The sequence below is a fragment of the Eptatretus burgeri genome, chromosome 2, assembly GCF_056783735.1.
Source record: "Eptatretus burgeri isolate ZD-2024b chromosome 2, Ebu_testis_v1, whole genome shotgun sequence".
NCBI lineage: Eukaryota > Metazoa > Chordata > Myxini > Myxiniformes > Myxinidae > Eptatretus > Eptatretus burgeri.
In genome coordinates this window covers 86,041,705-86,064,870 of record NC_140962.1, presented here as the reverse complement: position 1 = coordinate 86,064,870, position 23,166 = coordinate 86,041,705, and the positions used below count along the sequence as shown (strand labels likewise).

General features: G+C 43.1%; 1 protein-coding gene across 5 annotated transcripts in view; it reads left to right on the top strand.

Annotated features, from left to right (window-relative positions):
* The window catches only part of IFT43 (intraflagellar transport 43), a 145,225-nt gene that overhangs the window by 30,487 nt on the left and 91,572 nt on the right, over positions 1–23,166 (top strand). For all 5 annotated transcript variants that reach the window (XM_085870149.1, XM_085870151.1, XM_085870150.1 and 2 more), the window contains exons 2-3: positions 14,328–14,395; positions 14,605–14,643. In XM_085870149.1, the coding sequence (XP_085726275.1) occupies positions 14,328–14,395; positions 14,605–14,643 (107 nt within the window). The remainder of the gene's footprint in view (positions 1–14,327; positions 14,396–14,604; positions 14,644–23,166) is intronic.

The window sequence follows — 23,166 nt, the reverse complement described above, 5'->3', positions numbered from 1 at the left end:
GATAAGTGGATCCGAAGATATGGGTGGCGAAAGTTGAGGGATTCAACAAGTCTTAAAGTCAGTCTTGAGAAAATGGAGGTCAAACTTTCATTGCACAATCAGAACAATGTCAGTCATAAACTACTTAGCAACATATATTTCTCTTCGACATAGACAACTGAAATTTGAGACACAGTATTAAGAGACCTCTATCTCGGTCTCTACAAAATTTGACATAGTTATCTCGGTGCGTTCTTTCTAATTAAGCTGGCTAATTAATTGAAAGACCACATGAATTGAACTCACCGCAACACCACTCCAGGATCTCAGGAATGAGCGAAGTGAAATCGTCATCGGTCGTAGTTGCAGCGAGGTTAAAGTTTCGAATCTCATTAACAGCGCGCACGATCACATTGCGTTTTCTACTGTTCTCACCGGACGACGTCGTAGCCATGTTGTACGAAGGAACAGCTCTCAAAACAATCGCAAAGTGGAGTTAATTGGCAAGATAAGTCGCAGAAAATGAATGTTGTTAGCTGGAAGCCACCATCTTTGATGTGGTGTTCTGGCAGTGGCGGCGGCGGCGGGCCAATCAGCGAGTTGGATTCCAGTCACGTGACCGCATTCGGTAGCAACAAAGAGCTTTCATGTTTACGGTATTTCCCAGTAGATAGCGATTCTGGTTGGCCATTGCCCGCGTTGGCATTACCATGAAGGGGAACTCCGTGACGTCACCTTTCCATCTGTATGCGCTGTGTTATGGTGTGAGGTTCGACACCGGAATGGTGGCCACTGTAAAATCGCGTGTTTTGGGCTTTCTTCTGGGTTATTTTGAGGAGGTTCTCGATGTGTTTGGGCCAGAAATACATCATTTATGTTCAGAATATCGCATTCAGGGTTGGTAGGATGATAAATTACACTATTTACGATCAAAATCCGTAGAGATGGAGAAATCGGATATTTTTGCCATCATCGGACGTCAAACTCTTGCTGTAATTTTCTCACAATGGAGCCGCGTGACTTCCGACTCATTTGGTCATGCCGAGTCACATATAAAGTCTCCGTCTCATGTTATCTTGACTCTAACAGTTTATGCCCAATCGAGATGATGTATGGGAAAGCTCCACTTCCTTAGTGAGGATACACCAGACTGATGTTGGTTTGATGGCTAGCTCCTGGGAGCGCCGGTGGTTGGACTTCTTTGAACTGTCCACTGTGGAATCCCGCACGGCGTCGATGTTGACTTGGCTCTTGGTTGCTGATGCTGGCCTGCCACTGTTGCCCTTGCTCTGATTGTGCACTGTACCCTTGTGCTCAAAATGTTTCACAATACGTTGAATGGTACAATTTGTGGGTTCATCATGTTTTCTGAGATTGTATTCCTGGCAGAACCTCTGGCGGGTGTCTACATATGATCGTCTCATACCACAGAGCCACCACTTTTGTCTTCTGCTTCACTGTCAATGGCATAGTTGAGCTACGGAGCTAGAAATCCCAGGGAACAAATACCACGATAACACCACCAAACCCTGAAAAGGAAAACGGCATCTGTTCAAAAACAAAGACATGGCAGGAAGTCAAAATTGTATCAATCTTTTGGAAACAACCTGTATTTATCTTATAAGTTTTTATTTTGTTAGGCTCTTTTCCGTGAATGAAAATTCCCGACCAAAGTGCAATTAATTATATTAGTTGCTCTGGAGTAGATGCATAAACAAGCCCCTAATTTAAAGTGGTTGTTATTCCAGCACTGAGACAGCAGGCAGCATGAATCATATCCTTACTGAAAGCAATTACCACAAGAGTATCACCCATTGTTTCCAAACTGTGGGAAAATGGCTGTGAATGCTTCATTTGCACGGGAAGCAGGTTATGCTGAAAACTCTCCGCCTCAACTGTTTCTTCCCCCAAGAGCACAGACCTGTTGTCCCATACCTATAGCATCACCGACCATATTGTCGTGTCCACGCCAATTAAGACCGACGCTGGCCGGATAGACCGAACTGGCTTTAACTTCCTTGGACTGTGTCCGATTAATGGCGGGTTTGCGTGTACCGGAATCGCAAGAAGCACACGAGGCTCCGAACTCTTTTAAAACCAACGGGTTTATTTCCGAACCAAATAACAAAATAAACAGGGATGATGATCGCAACGATGGAGATGACGGCGGGTTGAGGTGGGGAAGAAAAGGGGAACACGGAATCGATAATAAATAATTGTATACTTGTATAATGAGAAATAAAGTCGAAGGCGTCAAACGCCAGATTTATTCACACACGGCGATGAGGAATGTGAACCAGATGAGGCCTCAGCTGCTGGTGGACAAGCAGGCGATGAGGAGACAAGCAGGCAATGAGGAGACAAACAGAAAAGACAAAGGCACACGGGCAGGTCGATGAACAGGGCAAGGCAGGAACTGGAGAAAGCAAGGAGGCAGGCAGTACGGACAGAGCAACCGTTTTTTTTCCACAGCCATGATTCTCCCTTCTTCTCCGTTTGCGCCCAATCCTCCTATCTGTGGATTCTGGTCAGAGATGACTACTGCTCTCCACACATATTCCGAAAACGCTGCCCCTCCTGGGGCAATGAAAACTCCACTCTTCCAGAGGCACTCATAACTTCGCCCCTTGGGAGGTGACGAAAAGCTCCTCCCCTCGATCTTTGTTCAGCACAGCCCTCACAACAGAGCTGTCATTCTTCTCGACCTCATCCAGTACCTCATCCAGTGGGAATTACAAGGGAGTTATACAAACAATTTTCTTAACCTTTATCCCGAATTAATTTTTACAATGCACAATAATTGTTACAATTATTACAACGCATTAATTATTGGCTCACCTGGAACGTAGTTCCGGGGAACTTATGGAATAGTGCGTCATCCGTCCCTCCGTCCGTCCACAACCATTTGCATCTTCTTCTCAGAAACTACACATATAATTTCAATGAAACTTCACCACAACCTTCATCACCCGGTATGTCCCAAAGTTTGTACCGGCATGAAAAAAAATCGGGCCTTGAGGGGATTTACAGGGGGTTGCCCCCAAAAATATGTATTTGCTTTCTTCTCCAAAACCACACACGCAATATCGATGAAACTTGACCACAACCTTCATCACCCTAGATGTACCAAAGTTTGTTCACGCTATTTAAAAAAAAAATCAGGGTCTACAGGGGGAGGGGTGGTTGTCCCCCCCCCAACATAGGTATTTACTTTCTTCCCAGGAACTGCACACACAATTTCGATGAAACTTGACCACAGCCTTCATCACCCGTGATGTACCAAAGTTTGTTCACTGCATAAAAAAAACCAGAGGTATTTACTTTCTTCACCTTCAAATATTTTGTGAGTTATCCACACCGACCAGTGGTTCCCTGGTTTTCTTATCAAGCCACTACCAGGTGAGCACCCAATGGTATTGCCCCTACTTTTACAATTATTACAACACTAATGAATTATAATTAATTATTACGAATTAATTATTAACCCCCATATGGTGCACTTTCAAACAAGACAATCTTTAAGCTTCATTTCCCTACTTAATCATATCGAGATTGGCTAACCACTCGTACATGGACCATAATGCTCTATAAATCTCTATCTCTTCTAAGGCAATATCTAGCCTCTCCCTACAAATGTAACAATATGTTGTGTGATGATGAAAGAGACACTCGGAGAGGTCGGTGAGATGAGTGACATTACTGTATATTGTTTTGGCCACGTTGGCAGAAAAGACAGTCCACAAATCATTGTGAGAAGAAATGGGAGAAGCATGTGAAGCTGCACCACAGAGGGTTGTGGTTTTAAGTGAAGTGCAGCAAGACCACAGAAGAACGTGGTTGAATTTGAGCAGGGGTTTGACCGTTTGAAGCCCAAAGCTGATCCAAGCATGACTGGGGTGATATCCAGTCATCCCACAACAACATGGGAGTGGCCTTTCCACAATGAAGTGGCTGAGGAGGGCACAACAAACAAGACTGTACCCCCACCAGAAACAGATTGTGGCAATGCTAGTTGGAGAAACTGCAAACTGCCTTTCTTTCCTACCACCCCAACCCCCCCTCCCCTCCTCACACTCATACCTCCCTCCTCCACGTCAGTGCTGTTAACATGTTGAAATTAAATCTTCAGTTAGCCAGCCTGGTACAAGTGGAAGAAATAATTAACATTTAACCAGGAGTTTCCTTGTAAACTTGCTTGTTTGTTTTGTCTTAGGTATACAACATGCTGCATGTTTTATTTCTCTGTTCAGAGACGAAGAATATGGTAAATACGTTTACCATTATTATTGATGTGAAAATTTTAAGATCTCTTTGGAATTCACTATTTTATTGAGTTGAAGGATTGTGATAATCAGAGCAATTATCTGTGTAATCAATCCATTTTTTCTGATTGCAAAGTTTTTTTTAAATAAATACGTCAATAGTCATTTATTTTTCTAATCATGCTACCCCTGTTCTGCAACTGCTTGCATGTTCATGGAAAATAGTTGAGCTCAGGTGAACGAATCTTTCAGAAACATTTGCAAGCCTTTATCGCACTGCAATCCTTGTGATTGAGTCATAGTGAGAAGGTCGTTTGTACCTTCATGACGGCAGCACATAAATTCCTTGAGCATAATCAATTTGACCTCTGGGACCGTATCATTGCCTATGGCCTGTGACAATATTATGGAACATCCTATAGTCTTTGGTACACTGAATCCAGTGGCGAGGTAGTGGCAATCGAGTAGCCTGCTTAGTAATCATGGAAGGCTAATCTAACCGAAGGCAGTCTTATGTCATTCTGCAAGACTTACAACAAATATTTGTCCATCCTGAGGCAAACCAGGAAACACCATCTGGTAAACTTAAAGGCTGAATTTTTTTTTCTTTTTTGAAGAATTTCTGAATCACTTGTCTTTTTTTCAATATCCTAATGGTGTCTTGTAATGTCTGTCTTTCGTATATGGTCCCATACCATATCCTTCCTCACCTCAAATGGCATCACTGCAGACTCTGCTTGAGATGAGGCAAAATGTGTATCCAAATCTTGTGACCTCAACCCATTCTGCTCTGTCTCCATCTTACCCTGTCATGCCCACTGTCTCCTGGACTGTGTGTCTTTCTCATCTGAGGAGAGAGAAAGAGTTCGGTCCAGCCTTGACTCTGACTTGACGACGGGCCCAGGTGGCATCAGTGCCCATGTGATCTAACCCTGCTTTGCAGTTCTTTTTTATCCTCTCTGCTATCTTCAGTTCTTTATCTTTTGTCACCTTATATTTGCTTATAAAACAGCCAGCATCATCTATACAAGAAGGGTGCAAAATCAGATCCTCTCAACGATAGTGTCGTGTCTTGCTTCCCAATTTAAGGAGACATGTAATCCATAATCACAGCTGACATCATCTCTTTCGTTTTCTCAAATGGCCTGATCTCTGACAATCAGTTTGAATTTCTGTCTTGACGACTGAACTTCGAATATACTGCTGCCTCTCTCTCAACAATGAACACACTGGTAGTGGACAAATAAATGGAAACACCAACAGAATGTCACTTAGTACGGTGACCCCTGTCATGCCCACTGAGCCATCATGTGCATCCAGAGCGGCATGGATACAATGTGGCATGGAGTCAACAAGGGGCTGGAACTGTTCTGCAGGAATGTGGCACCATTCTTCCACAATGATGTCCTCCAATTCACGTTGGTTTGAGGAAGGTGGAAACTGCTGTCTTAGGTACCTTTTCAGACAGTCCCACAAATGCTCATTGGGATTGAGGTCTGGCGATTGAAAGGGCCATGGAAGGAGAGGTAACTTCATCCTCATGCTCCTGAAACCACCCAGTGACAGCATGTGTCATGTCATCCTGAAAGACACCCCTCCCAGCAGGGACGAAATGCTGTATCATGAGATGCAGATGATCGCTCAGGTTGGTAACATAACATGCTGCATCAATCCTGCCTTTTAATGAAATGAGTGGATGCTGGCCATACCTGGAAAATGCGGCCCACACCATTATGGAACTGCCAGAACCTTTTACTGTTGGAACCAGGCACTCGGGCCTGTAGAGATTCATGGACTGTTGCCACATGTGCAAATTAATCAGTCCATTCATTGAGAACATGGTGAAGGATGAATCATCCGATCATATCACATTCCTCCACTGCTCAGCAGTCCATTTCCTATGCTCCTTGCACCACTGGATCAGCAAACGGGTGGTGTCAGGTGTTATGATCGGTTTGTGCATAGCAACCCAGCTGTGGTGTCCCACCCTGTGAAGTTCCCTTCTGACCGTTTTCAACGATTCAGGATGCTCATGACCCACATTGAACTCCATACACAGTTTGTCTGCCATTGTTGTAATTTCGTATGCAGCCTGTGGTTGCTGGCTGCATAATTTTTCTGGAAGCGTGGCTGTACCGCTGATGCAGTGCCCCTGTTACCAGTAAGCTGGTACTTATTTTTCCAACCTCGGAAGGATGACAGGCTGAGTCAACCCACCTGATGTTATTTCAACAGGTGACAGGGGTTAAAACTAAAGACCCGAATATCGTAAGCCAGCCACCTTAACCGTTAAGCCAACACCAGGCTATTGTCCACCATTGTTCTCCTGTTTCACCTTGCCGTCTAGACGAATGCTCATCCATCAAACTTGTCGAATATGCTTTTCTGCCCACTGTTGCCCTTCCATGATGCCATCTTTCCTTCTTTTCCTCATGCTGACATCACCTTCTTGACAGTTCCTTGTTGACGCCTTCGTAATTTCCACGTCCTTTGTCATTGAGGAGCCTGCTAAATGCGCACCAAGAACAACACCCCGTGCAAATTCACTGAGGTCTCCTATTGCAGCCAGGCTGCCTCTTAGTACTGGATTTCATTGAGCTGCAGCCTGCTTATATGTACATGAAGAGAGGACTGCCGGGAAGAGATTGGTATATTTCACGCACCGGTCACATACGTGTGGTGGCCCCGTACTTTGTATACATGTTGATATGTACTTTGTATATGAAAGCTCGTGTACCCTTGTGTTTACATTTTTTTGTCCACCATCTGTAGGCCCTGCATCTCAGGCAATAAATCTCAGGCAATGTATATACTATAAGTAGGGCTATATTTCTGAGCATATTCTCAGACATTTTTCACAGTCTGACACGCTTCTCTGCTTGTCCAGCTTTCTGCCTGTAGCCTACAAGTTCTGGAGGCATACAAGGGCATCCTTCCTAGGTTCCGGACTTCCGCTTATGTAGTCATTATGTACAGGTCGTGGACAAAAAAATGGAATCACCTGGGTAAATGAGGGACACCAAGCAACGGCTTCCACACAGGTGTGGCCCATGTGCTAATTAAGCAAATAACATCCCAGCATGCTTCGGGTGAGTTATAAAAATGCTGCACAGGCCTTGTTGCCTATAATTATAGCTTGCATGGCTGCAAGAAGAGACCCCCCCCAATGCCCCCATCCACAGAGCACGTGTGCTCGCCCAATGGTTTGATGAGCATGACACTGATGTTATCCATATGTTATGGCCTTATCAGTCACCAGATCTGAACTCAACTGAGCATTTATGGGATATTCTGGAATGATGCCTGAGACAGCATTTTCCACCTCCATCAAACACATGTGAGTTGATTGACTTTCTCATGGAAGAATGGTGCTGCATTCCTCCTGCAGAATTGCATACGCTGGTGGACTCTATGCCACAATGCATACAGGCTGTACTGGTCACACGTGGTGGCTCAACACCCTATTAAGTGACTTTACATTGGTGTTTCCATTTTTTGTCCACTGCCTGTAGTTCTTGTAGGAAACCTCTCATCTTTTCTCCCAGTATGTTGGCTGGTGTGCCCCAAAGCAGCATCTTGGGTCCAGTCCTGCTCCTACTATGCAATAATGATCTCTCTAATGCTCTGAAAAGCCCTCCTTTCCTCCACATTATTACCATACAATTCTTTATCACACAAATAGATTAACAGCAGTGGCTTCCCTGTTTTGATTGGGAAAGGGACATATGCTGGTCTAATGCTTGGAACATGTCTTTCAATCCAGGAAAATCTCACATTTTCAAATTTTCTCGCCAGCACTGTCAAATGAATCCAATTACCTATTTCCACCATCAACGACTGGAATAAATTTTGCCTTTTGAACTTCTGGGCCTTACTATCAGTGATGACCTGTCATAAGCATAATGTACATATATATCAAATCTGGCTTCCAAAGTTAACCACAAATTAGGCAATCTCTGATGTGCCAAGTCCTTGATTGGTAAACCTGCACTTCTCATGGATCACAAAGCCTTTGCTTATAGCTTAATGGAGTATTGCTCTTTCTAATAGGCTGGTGCCCTTACTTCACACTGTATCGTTTGGATGCTGTGGAATCCAAATCTGTCAAAACATTGGCATCTCCCTCAAATATGCAGTCCCTACAAATAATGTGTTCTTACAATAAACTATTTTTTGTGAAATTCCCAAAATTCAGGTTCACTATACTCACCTCCACTCATTTGTTGCTTTCTCGCACATGTGGAACTTCCTTCCTAATAGTCTTTTCAAACCCGCTCTTCCCTTCAGAGCTTCATGTTGGCAGGAATCACAACCTCAGGTCATCATCCATTCATATATCCATTATTTTTTCTATCCTAGTTCAACCCCCCACTCCCTTACCTCTCATCATCTATTTATAGGTTTCTATTTTTCTTGTTCTCATTCCTCCCAAGTGCATTGTCAGTGCCTTCAACCCTCCATCACCCCACTCTTCCTTGAGTCTAGACTTTCCACACAAAAAAAACTAACATGATAATTTTCTGAGGTTTATTTATTATTACCAAATAAAAACATTTATTGGCCAAAATTTAGCTCCCTTTCAATTGCAGATCAATAAACATCAAAACTAATTTGCAGTGCAACTTCTCCTACCTTTTCATGTTATTTATTTATTTATTCGTATGCAGCCTGTGCCTACTTGGCTGCATCATTTTCTGGGGATGTGGCTGTGCTGCTCATGCAATGCCCTGTTACCAGTAAGCTGGTACTAATTTTTCCAACCTCGGAAGGATGACAGGCTGAGTCAACCCACCTGGTGTTAATTCAATAGAGGAACATAGGTTTGAACTCAAGACCCGAAGATCTATAAGCCACCCGAACCATTAAGCCACATCAGGCTTTTTAATGTTAAATATATACATATCATACATATGTAAATCCATACATTCACACACACACGCACACACTAGTGGGGTCTGCTTACATTTGTGTAAGCATACGAACCGTGCTTACCCATTGTCTCGGGTCGCTAACCTGCATTTGATTTTTGGTTCACGAAAAAATATTTTCACAAAAAATATAAGTGACTACTATATTCGTTATGGTTGTGTGTCTGTCTGTCTGTCTGTCTGTCTGTCTGTCTGTCTGTCCTGAGCATAGCTCCGTGGGTTTTGATCCGATCCTGATGAAATTTTGGTGGGAGGTTTATATCATGATCTAGTTGTGTTTTCCTGAAAATGGGCGTGGTCCGCCCATTATGGGCGGAGCCACGCCCAAAAAACATGTGTTTTTAGGGGGTAGCCGATTTCAATTTGCATCTTCTCCAAGGGGTTTTGCCGAATCTGACAGAGGTTTCGGTATTTGGTTAGCCCAATGGCACCTGCATAGGCCCACAGAGCTCGATTTTTCATTTTCGTCCCAAGGTCAAGGTCACAAGGTCATGAACTTAGAAAATTTCGAATTTTGACATAAAAATCATACGACCGCCCAAACTTTGAGAGCTAGGATGACAATATTTTTTATGCATAATCTTGAGGTCATTCCCCACCTAAAGTCTTGAAACCATTTTTCTCTATCTCGAACACCTTGCCTGTGGCGCCCCCTTCAAGTTTGTTTTTACACTGATTTCATCAAAGTATGGATAATCCGAGGAGTGTAAAATACCATATAGCCTATATGACGTTATATTGTTCCTGGAATGTTCCAGAGGATGTTTTGCAGCAAAGCTCATAATCCTTGACCTTTGACCTTTAAAGTTCACAAAGGTCAAATTTTCAAAGTTGTGGGAATCGAACCGGGTTTTCGACCTTCTTCGACGAACTAACTCCATTAAGCTATAGCACGTATCCTGTTTCCTTATTTTAATGTCCACATTGTTTTGTGACCTTTAAAGGTTATGCAAAGGTCAAATTTTTTAAAGTTTTTGAACGAAACCGGGTTTTTGACATTTTGCAGCTAATAACCCATCACTCGTACCACATCATGTTGAGCATTTTTATAACTTGGTCAAACATTATCACATTGTCTCATCCTTGACTTCTGAAACAATCTGCATCGTAAAATACCGCTCGTGAACCATCGTCGTCTTCAGACTTGTTCATTTATGTATTTTCATTATTTTTTTTCTCAATTATTTATATTTTTATATTTTTATTTGCAGATGCTTTCCAATGATTCTGTGATTTTTTTCTGGTGTACTGTCTTCAATGTCCGTCGGCACGCAAAATTATCGTGCTTCCCCATTGTTTCGGGTCGCTTACCCGCATTTGATTTTTCATTTATTTATTTTCATTTTTTCCCCCATTTATTTACATTTATTTACATTTTCATTTACGGATGCTTTCCAATAATTCTGTGATTTTTTTCCGGTATACTGGCTTCGATGTCCGTTGGCACACAAAATTACCGTGCTTCCCCATTGTCTCGGGTCGCTTACCCACATTTGATTTTTCATTAATTTATTTTCATTTTTTTCCCCCATTTATTTACATTTTCATTTACGGATGCTTTCCAATGGTTCTATGATTTTTCCCGGTGTACCGGCTTCGATGTCCATTGGCATGCAAAATTTCAGCTTTCTACGTCACCCGGAAGGTACCGATCTTTAATTGGGATTCGCTAGATATCCGTTATTGTCGGGTTTTCCGTCTGTGTGTGTGTGTGTGTGTTCGCGCGCAACGCGAGGCTCCACAGCACAAACCAGCAAACCGATTTCGATGAAACTTGGCGAAAAGGGTGCCATATGGGCTGGGAGTGTGCGCGTTTGAGTTTCGTTGCTAAAGCCTGTATCTCACTGGGCTGCGACAGCTCGCGACAAAATGCGAATGGGATTCTCCAAAATGTCTGGAAACGTTCGTGGTGGTTCTCAATCTCCTCGCGTGAGTCGCAGGACGTCGCTCTAGTGTCGCTTGAATTTTGAACATGTTCAAAAAATTCGTGCGACAAATTTTATCTCAAAATAGTCAGAGTCATCACGGTTGTCTCGAACCTGTCTCGAACCCTTCTCAATTTAGTTTTCGTGAGTCAGAAGGTGCGACAAATGTGAGACAACTTTGTGAGGGATTGGCGACCTCTCCTCTTCTTCTTCTTCTTTCGGCTGCTCCCGTTAGGGGTCGCCACAGCGGATCATCCGTATGATCCGCATAGTGATTTGGCACATGTTTTACGCCGGATGCCCTTCCTGCCGCAACCCTGGTCGCCTCTTACGACACAGGGATATTAAAGGGGATTGGCGACCTATGAAACTAAATTGTGACTGATTGGAGAAAAAAATGATAATCTGTCCTGGGACCCCTGAGAGTGCAACAAAACTGCGATTTAATAGAGAATATTTTCGGAAGAAATTAATCTGAAATTTACACAATGTATTGTCTCCTCAATTTAATATATACATAGAAATCCACATGTTATCCATGCAATGTAATGTAGATAGATTCACAATAGTTCAATCCAGATATGACTAAAAAAACAACAAAAAAAACCTCATAGTCTAAATTGTAAAACCAGCATTGTCTGTCCTCTTTCTCTCCTGTTCTGAGTAATGGCCTTCAATGCAAACTTTTCACTTTCCCATCATTCTTTTCACCTTCCCATCATTCCTAAATCACGTCACACATATTTTTACATAAATTAGGTCACACACAAAATATGGTCACACCCATAAGCCCCTATCATAGCAGATGAACAATTGGGTCACACACAATGTTTGTGGGTGCAACTTGACAAGTAACAGAACACTGAACAATCAGGCTTGGTCAGTATTCTCCTGTAATCCCACCATCCTGTTCTGCCAGGGCACAGCTCCCACACCATTGTAGTACTCAGTCAGGTACTCTCTTACTCATTTCCCAACTGACAATATGATTGCTGGAAGGGAGAGGCCTCATGTGTATATATATATATATATATATATATATATATATATATATATATATATATATATATATATATATATATATATATATACCCCGGTTAAAATAGGTGTACCATATCCCTGTGTCGTAAGAGGCGACCAGGGTTGCGTCAGGAAGGGCATCCGGCGTAAAACATGTGCCAAATCACTATGCGGATCATACGGATGATCCGCTGTGGCGACCCCTAACGGGAGCAGCCGAAGGAAGAAGAAAAAGATATATATATATATATATATATATATATATATATATATATATATATATATATATATATATATAAATATATATATATATATATATATATATATATATATATATATATATATATATATATATATATATATATATATATATATATATATATATATATATATATATATATATATATATATATTTGTGTGTATATATATATATATATATTTGTGTGTATATATATATATATATATTTGTGTGTATATATATATATATATTTGTGTGTATATATATATATATATATATATATATATATATATATATATATATATATATAGTCTCGATTTCTCAATTGTCACGCACAGTTGTCGTGCGACTGTTGCACGACAGTTGCATGTGCCAAAAAAATCTCAGTCTTGTCACCTGAACATCGCGCGAATGTCGTGCGACATGTCTGCGAACTCCAGGCGAAGTTCATCCCAAATTTCGCTGGGAGTTCGTGGGACACTCGTGCGATATTCGTGAGACATATGCAAATGTGTTTTAGTATAAATTCAGTGTGATTCCAAGTGAAAATTATCGCTGTTTTATCGCAATTTGGTGTCTCCAACTTGTCGCGAGCTGTCGTAGCCCAGTGAGATACAGGCTTAAGCAACCACCCGTTGGTATGTAGCGGCCGAAAAACCGCGTTTTAAGAACCCAAACGGTAACTGACGTAGCGCGGCTTCTATGATAGGTAGAGCGACTGGACCAACTCCTGCCTATTCCTTGCATCCCCATCTAGTTATCGCGGCAGGATACCGTTCCTCTATCTCTCATAGTTTCTGAATGGCAGCCCTCCGAATGCAGAAAGGTGCTGAACAAACCACCGTCAACCAACTTGAAACCACTCAAATACTCCAGATCTCCCACAACCGAGTCTGCTCGGGGATATATATCTCCTCCCACACGGGGAGGGGCCTTGGCGAGAATCATCTTGCTGTCCGTCCCTCATTGGCCTACGGCCGCACCCTACCGGGGTGGAGCCGTGGCCCCTGTTTGGAGACCCCATATTCTCCATGTGGCCTCGCTCGCGCAGAGTAAGAGGGTCTGCCCTGAAAGGCCCACTGTACAAAAACTCGTTTGTGGGGCCCGAGGACCGGAACCGCGAGGCCCCCCTCTCGGCAAGTCAAGTTACGAGCAGCCAGCGGGTGGTGATGGGGAGGTTTGGGATGGCTCGTTGAATGTAAAACCTAACTAAAGACGTCACAACGCACACATTTAATCCTCCCGCTAAATAAAAGGATGGGGTCCTGACTACACACGTACTTACCGGCATAACTAACTTTGTGACGAGTTAGGAGTGGTAATTTACTTGAGTTTCCATTACGTGGGAATGGACAACATCTGACGACTTAGACGAAGTGACGACTTAGAGATGACGACTTACAGAGAGATGACCCTTTATTCAAAGGGATTTAACATGAGATAAATTCGGGACTTTTTGATACTGCCGACTTAGGTGAAGTGACGAGTTACACGCTGCCGACTTACACCTAGTCTACTGTATATATATATATATATATATATATATGTATATATATATATGTATATATATATATGTATATATATCTATGTATATATGTATATATATATATGTATATATATATATATATATATATAAATATATATATATATATATATATATATAAATATATATATATATATATATATGTGTGTATATATGTCCATCACACTTGTCGTGGCAAGTTTATTTCGTTTTATCAAATGGCCTGATCTCTGAACAATCAGTTTGAATTTCTGTCCTGACCACTGAACTTCGAATATACTGCTGCCTCTCTCTCAACAATGGACGCACTGGTAGTGGACAAATAAATGGAAACACCAGTAGCATGTCACTTAGTACAGTGTTGGACCATCATGTCCATCCAGAGTGGCATGGATACAATATATATTTATATATTTATATGTTGCACCAACCAATCTTTGTTTTTCTTCCAAGGATCAAAATTTGTCCTCTCGACCAAGCTGTCGGCAGAATGTTTGGGCTGATGACAGACAACAGTTAAAGTAAGCACCAATTACGTTTTTTTCGATGCGGTGAGCTTGACAATTAACATTTAAATACTTTTTTCTTCAGTAACTAAAATGAAGAGGATTGGTTAACGTATTTTTTTATAACTTCAGCGTTTGTGATGAATTAGCAGGATACAACCATGAGAGGGCGCAGAATTCCACGAATTTGACCCAACCTATCAGTTTGTGTTTTTTTTTTTTAGGTTGAGGAAGAAAGGAACTTCACAAGACCTGGAGGATGAGTAAGTAAACTTTGCTTGGGTGAAGTAATTGTCAAGTGTTAAAACTTTATCAATATTTCATTTAGTACACTGTATAAGTGTGCCAGCACAATATTAACACAATGACATTTCACCTTTTCTCGATTTGGTGTTAATTGTCAGTCATGAGATACAATTGTCAATAATGGAAAGGTGGTACAACTGCCAATGGAAGAAAAGATGACAAGCAAATGGAACTTGTGAACAGCAAGTTAATGCTGCAGTAAAAAAAAAGGTTTATAGATAATAAAAACGTGTAAAAACTGCCTCAAAACGTGTAAAACAGGCGAAAAGGAAATTCTGAGCACAATCTAGCTTTTTCAAATTAGATACGTAGGTATTAACTGAAGGGCCCTTTATATCTTCCGTTGTGAAGGGGTCGGGGTGGTTAGGTGGTGCAACATCATGGAGTAGTGCACAGTATGTTTGACAGGTTTTAATTTATTTAATGTTACTTATCTTTTGTATTGTAGTATGGGATTAGTCTTGCTGTGCTGTTTCAGTTTTGAAGTTTCAGTTCTACAGAGTGCCATTCTAGTTCACATTGCGATGAGCACAAAGTTGGAATTTTGAGAGGCATAGTTGTAATGTTGCTCTCAATTTCAGATTTGTGATTATTAAAAATCTAACTCTTCATTTTAACTTTCATTTCGGAGCACTTCATGTGACTGCAGCCATAAGCTGTCCTATTTTTTTTTTATGATGTCAGTGGTGTAGCAGTCTTTGTATTGCTTAGTTACAGGAACTGAGATGCAACATAATCTAGGTCACATGAACAAAGGCTGTGCTCGTAGAATATCAAAACCAGTGTCCAGAGTCCTTTCCAGGTGCACGTTTGTAAGCATCCTCCATCATTGTGGCTGAAAGATTTTACCTACATAAAGCTGTCAGTTGTCATTCATTTACAAAAAATATGCAGAATCACTTTGCATATGCAATAGTAAAGATTTTTTCACTGTAATTGACAAAAGCAGAGCATCTTAGTTGGAGTCTTCTCACACCTATCTTGTTCTCAGTTTAATTTCTGGCAGTAATATTAGTAAGACTTGCCTCTCTGGTGCAGTACTTGCAGAGACCATTGTATCATGGAGCAGGGCATCTTTCCAAGGTGACTGCCTTTGCCATGTGTCCATTTGCAATCATGTGGGCTCAGGATGCATGTCATGGTAACTTTTGTAGGAGCAGGCCTTTGGCTGGTAACAAGGGAATACAGTACTGGTCTCTGTGAAGGCCATTGTTGGTCTGCATTGGAAAAGATAAACAATGAATTTTAGCAACTGAAAGTTAACAAGAGGATGTTTGCTGCTGTGGGAAATAAGGCACAACTGAGGTTTCAAGAGTTAACTCAAAGCTTTTTCATCATTCGGTGAAAACAAGCAACTTTATCAGATAGTTGGTCCTCCATCTGTTCGTGACAAACTGCTGGAGCTTCAGAAAACAGTTGTAACTACTCTAGATTGTTTATCTTTTTTCTGAGGCTGAAATGTCAGTTCTCAGGAAAGACAAGTTTTGTACCCACTTTAAAAAAAACATTAATTTACTGTCATGGAAGATACAGAAATGCTTCTCCACCTCATACAATTAAATACTTTTCTTCAGAACAAATAGGATAACCCTGATCAATCCAAAAAAGATGAACCTTTCAACAATCAGAAATTCATTTGGACTCCTTCAGATGGCCATTTCACCGATGTAGACATTGTCAAAAATGTCCGAGGACATCCAAAAATTCAACTTTGCAACATCGTAGCATCAATTTTTTTCACTTTGCTAAAGAGGAATGGATTGCACTTGAAACTTCAAAATCACGGACAATGAAACTTCTTCTTTTGATGCAGTACATGGCTACAGGTAGCATCATTTGCTGGGGGATGTGGTGGTGCCACTGATGCGATGCCCCCTGTAAGTTAGAATTTGTTTAGGGTGCCTGTGATAGCTCATCTACTCTTTGCGAAAGACAGCGTGGGATCTTTAACATTCACCAACTCATGCCAGTAGGCGGGATGACAAATTTGAACCTCTATTTAAGGGATTATACACACTTTGATCCCTCACCCTGCAAAACACCAGTGTGACAGTTTATAGTTGGGTCAATATTCTATCCTAGTTTAGACAGCTCAGAGGTGAGTGTGCATACCTCTAGGGCTCGGCCATCCTGCCAGCCCTTGACAATGAAACAAGAAAAACAAACTAGGGGATAAAGATTGTGCCAAGTTGGTTTTTTTTTTTAAAGACCTGAGGTTTACAAAGACTTCTTCTTTAACGTTCACAATTATTCCCATGTTCTTGTGTGGTTGGTTGAGGGAAGTTTTTGGCCCAAGTCTTTCACAAACCAGCTGGCCAGGCCTGATGCTCAACTAAGAAGTTAGGACAGGAATTTGGAGTTTTGCCATGGTGCTCACCTACTCTTCGTGAAGGACACCATGGGATCTTCACCATCCACCGATTAATGCTGGCAGATGGGACACCGGTTTAACCTCCATCCAAGGGATGGTACACACATTGAGGAAACACCATGCCTGTCAAACACTGGGACGACAGTTTATAGCTGAGTCAGGATTTCAACCCCGGCTCGACAGCTTAGAGGAAAGTGTAATGAAGACCTGACTATGGCTAACCAAAAGCTTTTCAAAAACACTATTTACAAATTTATTTTGAAACAGGAACCTCCTACCCCATTCGGTGACAAGATGAAGTTAACAATCATACCAGGCAGCCTAATCATCTAACTGATCTGCCACCAAATAAGATGAACTCCATAATGTTCTTGGGTGTTTAGGATGTGCCAGGTTGCTGCCAAACCCAAATTCTACCATCAGTCACGTGCCAGAGGAATCTGCTGTTATCAGACTAATGGATCGACCTTCCTCCAGGATGTGAGATTCTAGTGCTGTACCCACACCATGCCAAGTGGGCTGCTTTTTGTTCTGAGGTGAGAAGAGGACATGTTATCACTCTTCTGGTTTGTATAATCTGAAGAACTTTGTTCTGGACAGTTTTTGTGAATAACCTCTGAGGGAGATTCCATTCATGTTGTAACTCTGTTCTTGTGCCAAAACAAATATGTCTCACAAGCCTGATGAGAGCTACATTCTCTTTGTTGGAGATCTCCCAGATTCATTCAGATTGTGGCCTGTCTTTACTTTATCATCATTGGTTTGTTGATGTTTGTGGACCAATCTGCTGATAACAGTCTGATGGAAGTCAAGTTGATGTCCAATTTCAATGAAGGACATCTCAGCAGTCCATCCTGATAATTTGCCATCTATGGGGTTTACTAAGTCTTATATAGGCAATTGTAACAAAGTTCACCAATGGAATTATGCAACAATATTGTTACCTTCTCCAAACCTTGACCAAGTGAGTGTTTTTTTTTCAAATTGATACCACCACATGATGTATGTGTTGGGTGTGCAAAACAACCTTGGTCTAATGATGACTAGAAAATACAATCTGTGCATCGACAATTCTTTCATTTGTATACGTTTTTCCATGTTTGTGCATTTTTCCATGCGTTTATCCATAGGATCAGAGGAGGGAGGGGGGACTAGAAGAGCGATGGTATAGGGTTCCCTGCTGGGGAATTAGTTATAACAGCGATTTTGAATGTACCTGGTCGGACACGATGTCGGGAGGGGAGAGGAGTGAGGGGAGTGGAGCGAGGGGGAGTCGAAGAGGAAGGGTAGGGTTCCTTGTGTGGGAAACTGAAGTTAGGGATCGAACTGCAGTCTAATTGTATTTTTCATGTGCCCGGGTTGTATATAAAAAGTTTATTTAACCCTTAGATGCAGGCGTCAACAACTTTACACCTTTCCAGTCCTGGGATTCAGGAGACCTGGCAAATAAAAGAGTGTAAATTTTGTTTTCATTGTTTTCTTATTATTATTTTAAAATACAAGAAAACAAACACAACATATTAACGAAAGCTTATCGTGCTGTACTTCTCAAGGTTGAATCACAGCAAGAGAACCAGGAAGTGAGAGAGCGTGCATATATAAGCTTGTTTTTTTTTGGGGGGGGGGGTATACCTTGTTGAGGCTCGTATGAGAGCTAACACATAATGCACAGCAAGGGGGGCATGAGACAAGAGGGGTGGGAGTGGGAAGGACAAAACAGTGGGGAACAGAGACATTAGGAGATCTGTGGAAGAGAAAGGGATGGGGTGGGGAACATGGGGAATACAAGATGGACATTACAGGGACTTTCAGGAAGGAAAGCAGGGAATTTGAAGGAGGTGGGCTTGGGGGAATTATCGGGGGTAGAAAAGATCGAGGATTTGGATGGGGGATAATAAGAGGTGGTGGTGAACAGCTGTTTTGAACGCCTGGAGGGAAGAATGGGATTTAATAGTGAGGGAGTTTATTCCAAAAGCTGGGAAAAAGAGGAAGGAAAGAGTGGAGGTGAGCAGTGATTCGTGATTTTGGTAGTTTTACCAGAAGGTCCACAGCCTGATGTCCGCAGCCTGATGGAGTACTGCTCTCCCCTCTGGCCTGGTGCTCCTGCCTCCCAACTTGCTCGGCTTCACGCTGTAGAAACCAAGGCATTTCAGATCATTGGCATCTCCCGCAATGAGGCTGAGTCTTTGGGCCTCTCACTCAATCACCGCAGGTTGGTCGGTGGTCTTTCTGTCTTCTACCATCTCCTCTCCAGCCTCGCCCTCCCTGCTCTCTCTGCGATTTGTCCCCACCACATTTCCGCAGGGCGCTCAAGGTCCACCAACAACCCCCTTCTGGTAAAACTACCAAAATCACGAATCACTGCTCACCTTCACTCTTTCATTCCTCTTTTTTTCCCGCCTTTGGAATAAACTCCCTCACTCTATTCATTCCCATTCTTCCCTCCAGGCCTTCAAAACAGCTGTTCACCACCACCTCTTATCATCCCCCATCCAAATCCTCGATCTTTTCTTCCCCCGATAATCCACCCAAGCCTACCCACCTCCTTCAAATTCCCTGCTTTCCTTCCTGAAAGTCCCTGTAATGTCCATCTTCTATTCCCCATGTTCCCCGTCCCATACATCTCCCTTCCACAGATCTCCTAATGTCTCTGTTCCCCACTCTTTTGTCCTTCCCACTCCCTCCCCTCTTGTCTCATGCCCCCCTTGATGTGCGTTGTGTGTAAGTTCTCATATGAGCCTCGACAAGGTATACAAAAAAAAGGGAGTTTTTGACGGACCTTGAGCGCCCTGCGGAAATGTGGTGGGGCCAAATCGCAGAGAGATCAGGGGGGTGAGGCTGGAGAGGAGATGGTAGAAGACAGAAAGACCACCGACCAGCCTGTGGTGAGAGAGTGAGAGGCCCAAAGGTTCAGCCTCATCGCGGGAGATACCAATGTTCCGAAAAGTCTTGGTTTCCACAGCGTGAAGCCAAGAAAGGTGGGAGGCAGGAGCACCAGCCCAGAGGGGAGAGCAGTACTCCATCAGGCTGTGGACGAAGGCTTTGTAAGTGGTCAGGAGCTCAGGTGAGCTGAGGAAGGACTTTGCACGATGGAGGATTCCGAGTCGGCGACTGGCTTTGGAGGCGAGGTTTGAAATGTGGCTTTCCCAGCAAAGGTCATAGCAGATAGTGAGACTCAGAAACTTGAAAGAATGGACTTCTTCCAGAGGATTGTTGAGAAAGTGGATTGTGTGGGGGGGGGGGTGGGTTTCTAAACGGTCCTTTCGGAGAGACATAGTGAGAATGTGAGATTTGTCCGGATTGAAAGACATGTTCCACCTGTTGGATTTTGTGATATTTTGTGATTTTACCCAGATCTGCAGTGAACGAAGAAGCTGGTGCATGTCGGTCTGAGGGATGACAGATGGTACGGCAGAGGGTGGAGTCTTCAGCAAAGAGATAAAGAGGATTTTCCAGAGAATTGGAGAGATCATTGATGAAAACTAGAAAAAGAACAGGGCCCAAAACGCTACCTTGAGGAACTCCAGCCTGGACAGGAAGAGGGGATGAAAGAACTCCATTTATGGCCACACGTTGACTACGACAGGAGAGGTAGTCTGCGAGCCATGAGTGGAGATGGCCTTGGATACCATGGGAAGAGAGTTTGGTGAGCAGGGCAGGGTGCCAGACCGTGTCAAAAGCATGCGATATGTCTAGGGATATGGCTCAGATTTCATGTCCGGCATTGAGGACCTCCATCCATTGTTGGGAGAGCAGAAGCAGAATATCCAGGGTAGAGTGATGTGGTCTGAAACCAAATTGAAGATCGGAAGTCAAGCCATTGGAGAAGAGGAAGGATTTGATGTCTGAAGCGATGATGGATTCCATAACCTTGCTGATGATTGGCAGAAGGCTGATTGGTCTTTCGTTGCAGGGATCTGTTTTTACACCTTTTTTATGCAGGGCAGTAATGTTTGATTTCTTAGCAGATGGCAGATGACGTTGGGCAAATGAGAGGGTGAATAGAACAGAAAGAGGGTGAGCAAGAGCAGAAGAGGAGGTTTTTAGGACACGTGGGCTAATGCCATCTGGACCCGTTGCAGAATCTGAGTTGAGGTTTGACAGCAAGTACTCCACCTTGTCAGGAGAAAAGGACACAGAGTCCAGGGACAGTTGGGTGCGACTGGGTAAGGTGGGTAGAGAAAGCGATGGGTTTTGGACACAAGATTTAACTGCAAACATCGAGTTTAGGCATTCAGCCTTTTCACGTGCGGTATCAGCAGTGCGGCCATTTTAGGTAAGGGAGGGGATGGAGGGGGAACATACACCAGCAACAGATTTGATTAGACGCCACCAGGATTTTGAGGAGGGAGAGAGGTTTGAAAGTTCGGACTTGAGCTTTGAAAGATGTTGTTTTCTAGCTCTCCTGAGGGTAGATACACACTTGTTCCGAGCTTTATGGAAGGAACTGAGATTACCCTCAGTTGGGTTTGTTTTCCATGAGGCAAAGGCAAATTGTTTCAGGACAACTGCCTCGCCACAAGCTTCAGTGAACCAAGGGCGGGAGGAAGGGTAGTAGGACAACTGTAGATGAGAGGGGATAAATCTGTGCATGAGGGAGAGCAAGTTTCTTTGAAATAATTCCCAGGATGAATTGATGTTGGAGAAAGGAGCGACAGAAGACCAGTCTATAAGTTTGATGGCTGCTTGGAGACCCTGCCAGTTGGCTTGAGTGAAATACCAGACTCGACAGTGGTGAGGTGGTTTTCTGATAATGGCCAGAGAGATGTCCAGTTTAACAAGGACGTGGTCAGAAGAACCGATTGGAGCGGAGGAAGAGCAGCAGATATTGTCAGGGAAATTTGTCAAAATCAGATCCAGAAGAGATGGAATACCATTGGTTGAGATCTGGGTTGGGAAGTTGACTGATTGAGTCATTCCCAATGAGTCGCAGAAAGCTTTTGCTGAAGTGCCATGACAGGTGAGAGAGGTACTCACACCTAGCCAACAGGCATGATGACAATTGAAGTCACCACATATGAGGAAGAGAGAGTTTGGATGAGAAGATGGAAGTTGGTCCATGTTTTCAGATAGTGAGGTGTAGATGGAATTATGACTGTTTGGTGGACGGCACAGTACACATATAAACATGAGGTGGGAGTGGAGGGGAAGCCGTAGCCAGAGGTATTCCTGGGGGTATGGGGGAGTGAGGGCAGTGCATGGAGAGTGTGGAATAGTCTTTGATGAAGAGAGCAACTCCTCCACCAGGACGGGGTTCAGGTCTGTCATACCGGATGAGGGAGTAACCAGGGAGAGATATTAGGGAGTCAGACACGTCTTGGGGGAGGAAAGTTTCTGTTAGGCAGATTATGTCTGGTTTGTCAGTGGCAGCCAGTATGGAACGATCTGAAAGGTTTGAGTGAAGGCTCTGGATATTTGAGGTCCACACTGTTAATGAAGAGGGAGGGGAGGAGGTTTTGGGTGCAGGGGGTGGGAAGGAAGGGGGAGGGTAGGACAAGGGGGGGAGGAGGGTTGTTGAAAGAGTGTGGAGGGTTGCAGAATAGCTAGGGGAGGGGTGCGGATGAGGATGAGAAAAGGCTCTGTGGTGCTGGGGGAGTGGGTGGACAAGAGAGGTGGCAGAAGGCAGTTGAGGATTTGAGGAGGTGGAGTGGAGAGATGGAGGTGGTGAGAGGGCAGTGAAAGGAGGCAACTTTGTGGATGAGAGGGGGGGGAAACTTTGAGAAAAGTGAGTGAGGATGGTGAATGGTGGGAGAAGGGTGAGTGGGGAGGGTTGAGGGAGAAAGGTGAGGGAGGAGTTTTTGAGAGAGATGAGACGGAGGCTTGGAGGAAGAAGAGTGTGATAGTTGCTTTGAGAGAGAGGGGTGAGAGTGGTGAGTTTGCACTGAAATTGGAAAAAAAGAATGGTTGATGGAAAGCAAACATTCATTGCAAACTGGGGTTTTAAAAAGTTTTAGGTCAGAGGTGCGATTAAACACATTTCTTGATGAATGCAATAAAGGCGAATTCAGAGAATGGAGAGAAGAAACGCTGTAACAGTTGGATTTTTTCGGCAAGGTATGAAGGAGAGGTCGAATTGAGAGCAGTCTGTTTAAATAGTAGAAGAGTAGTG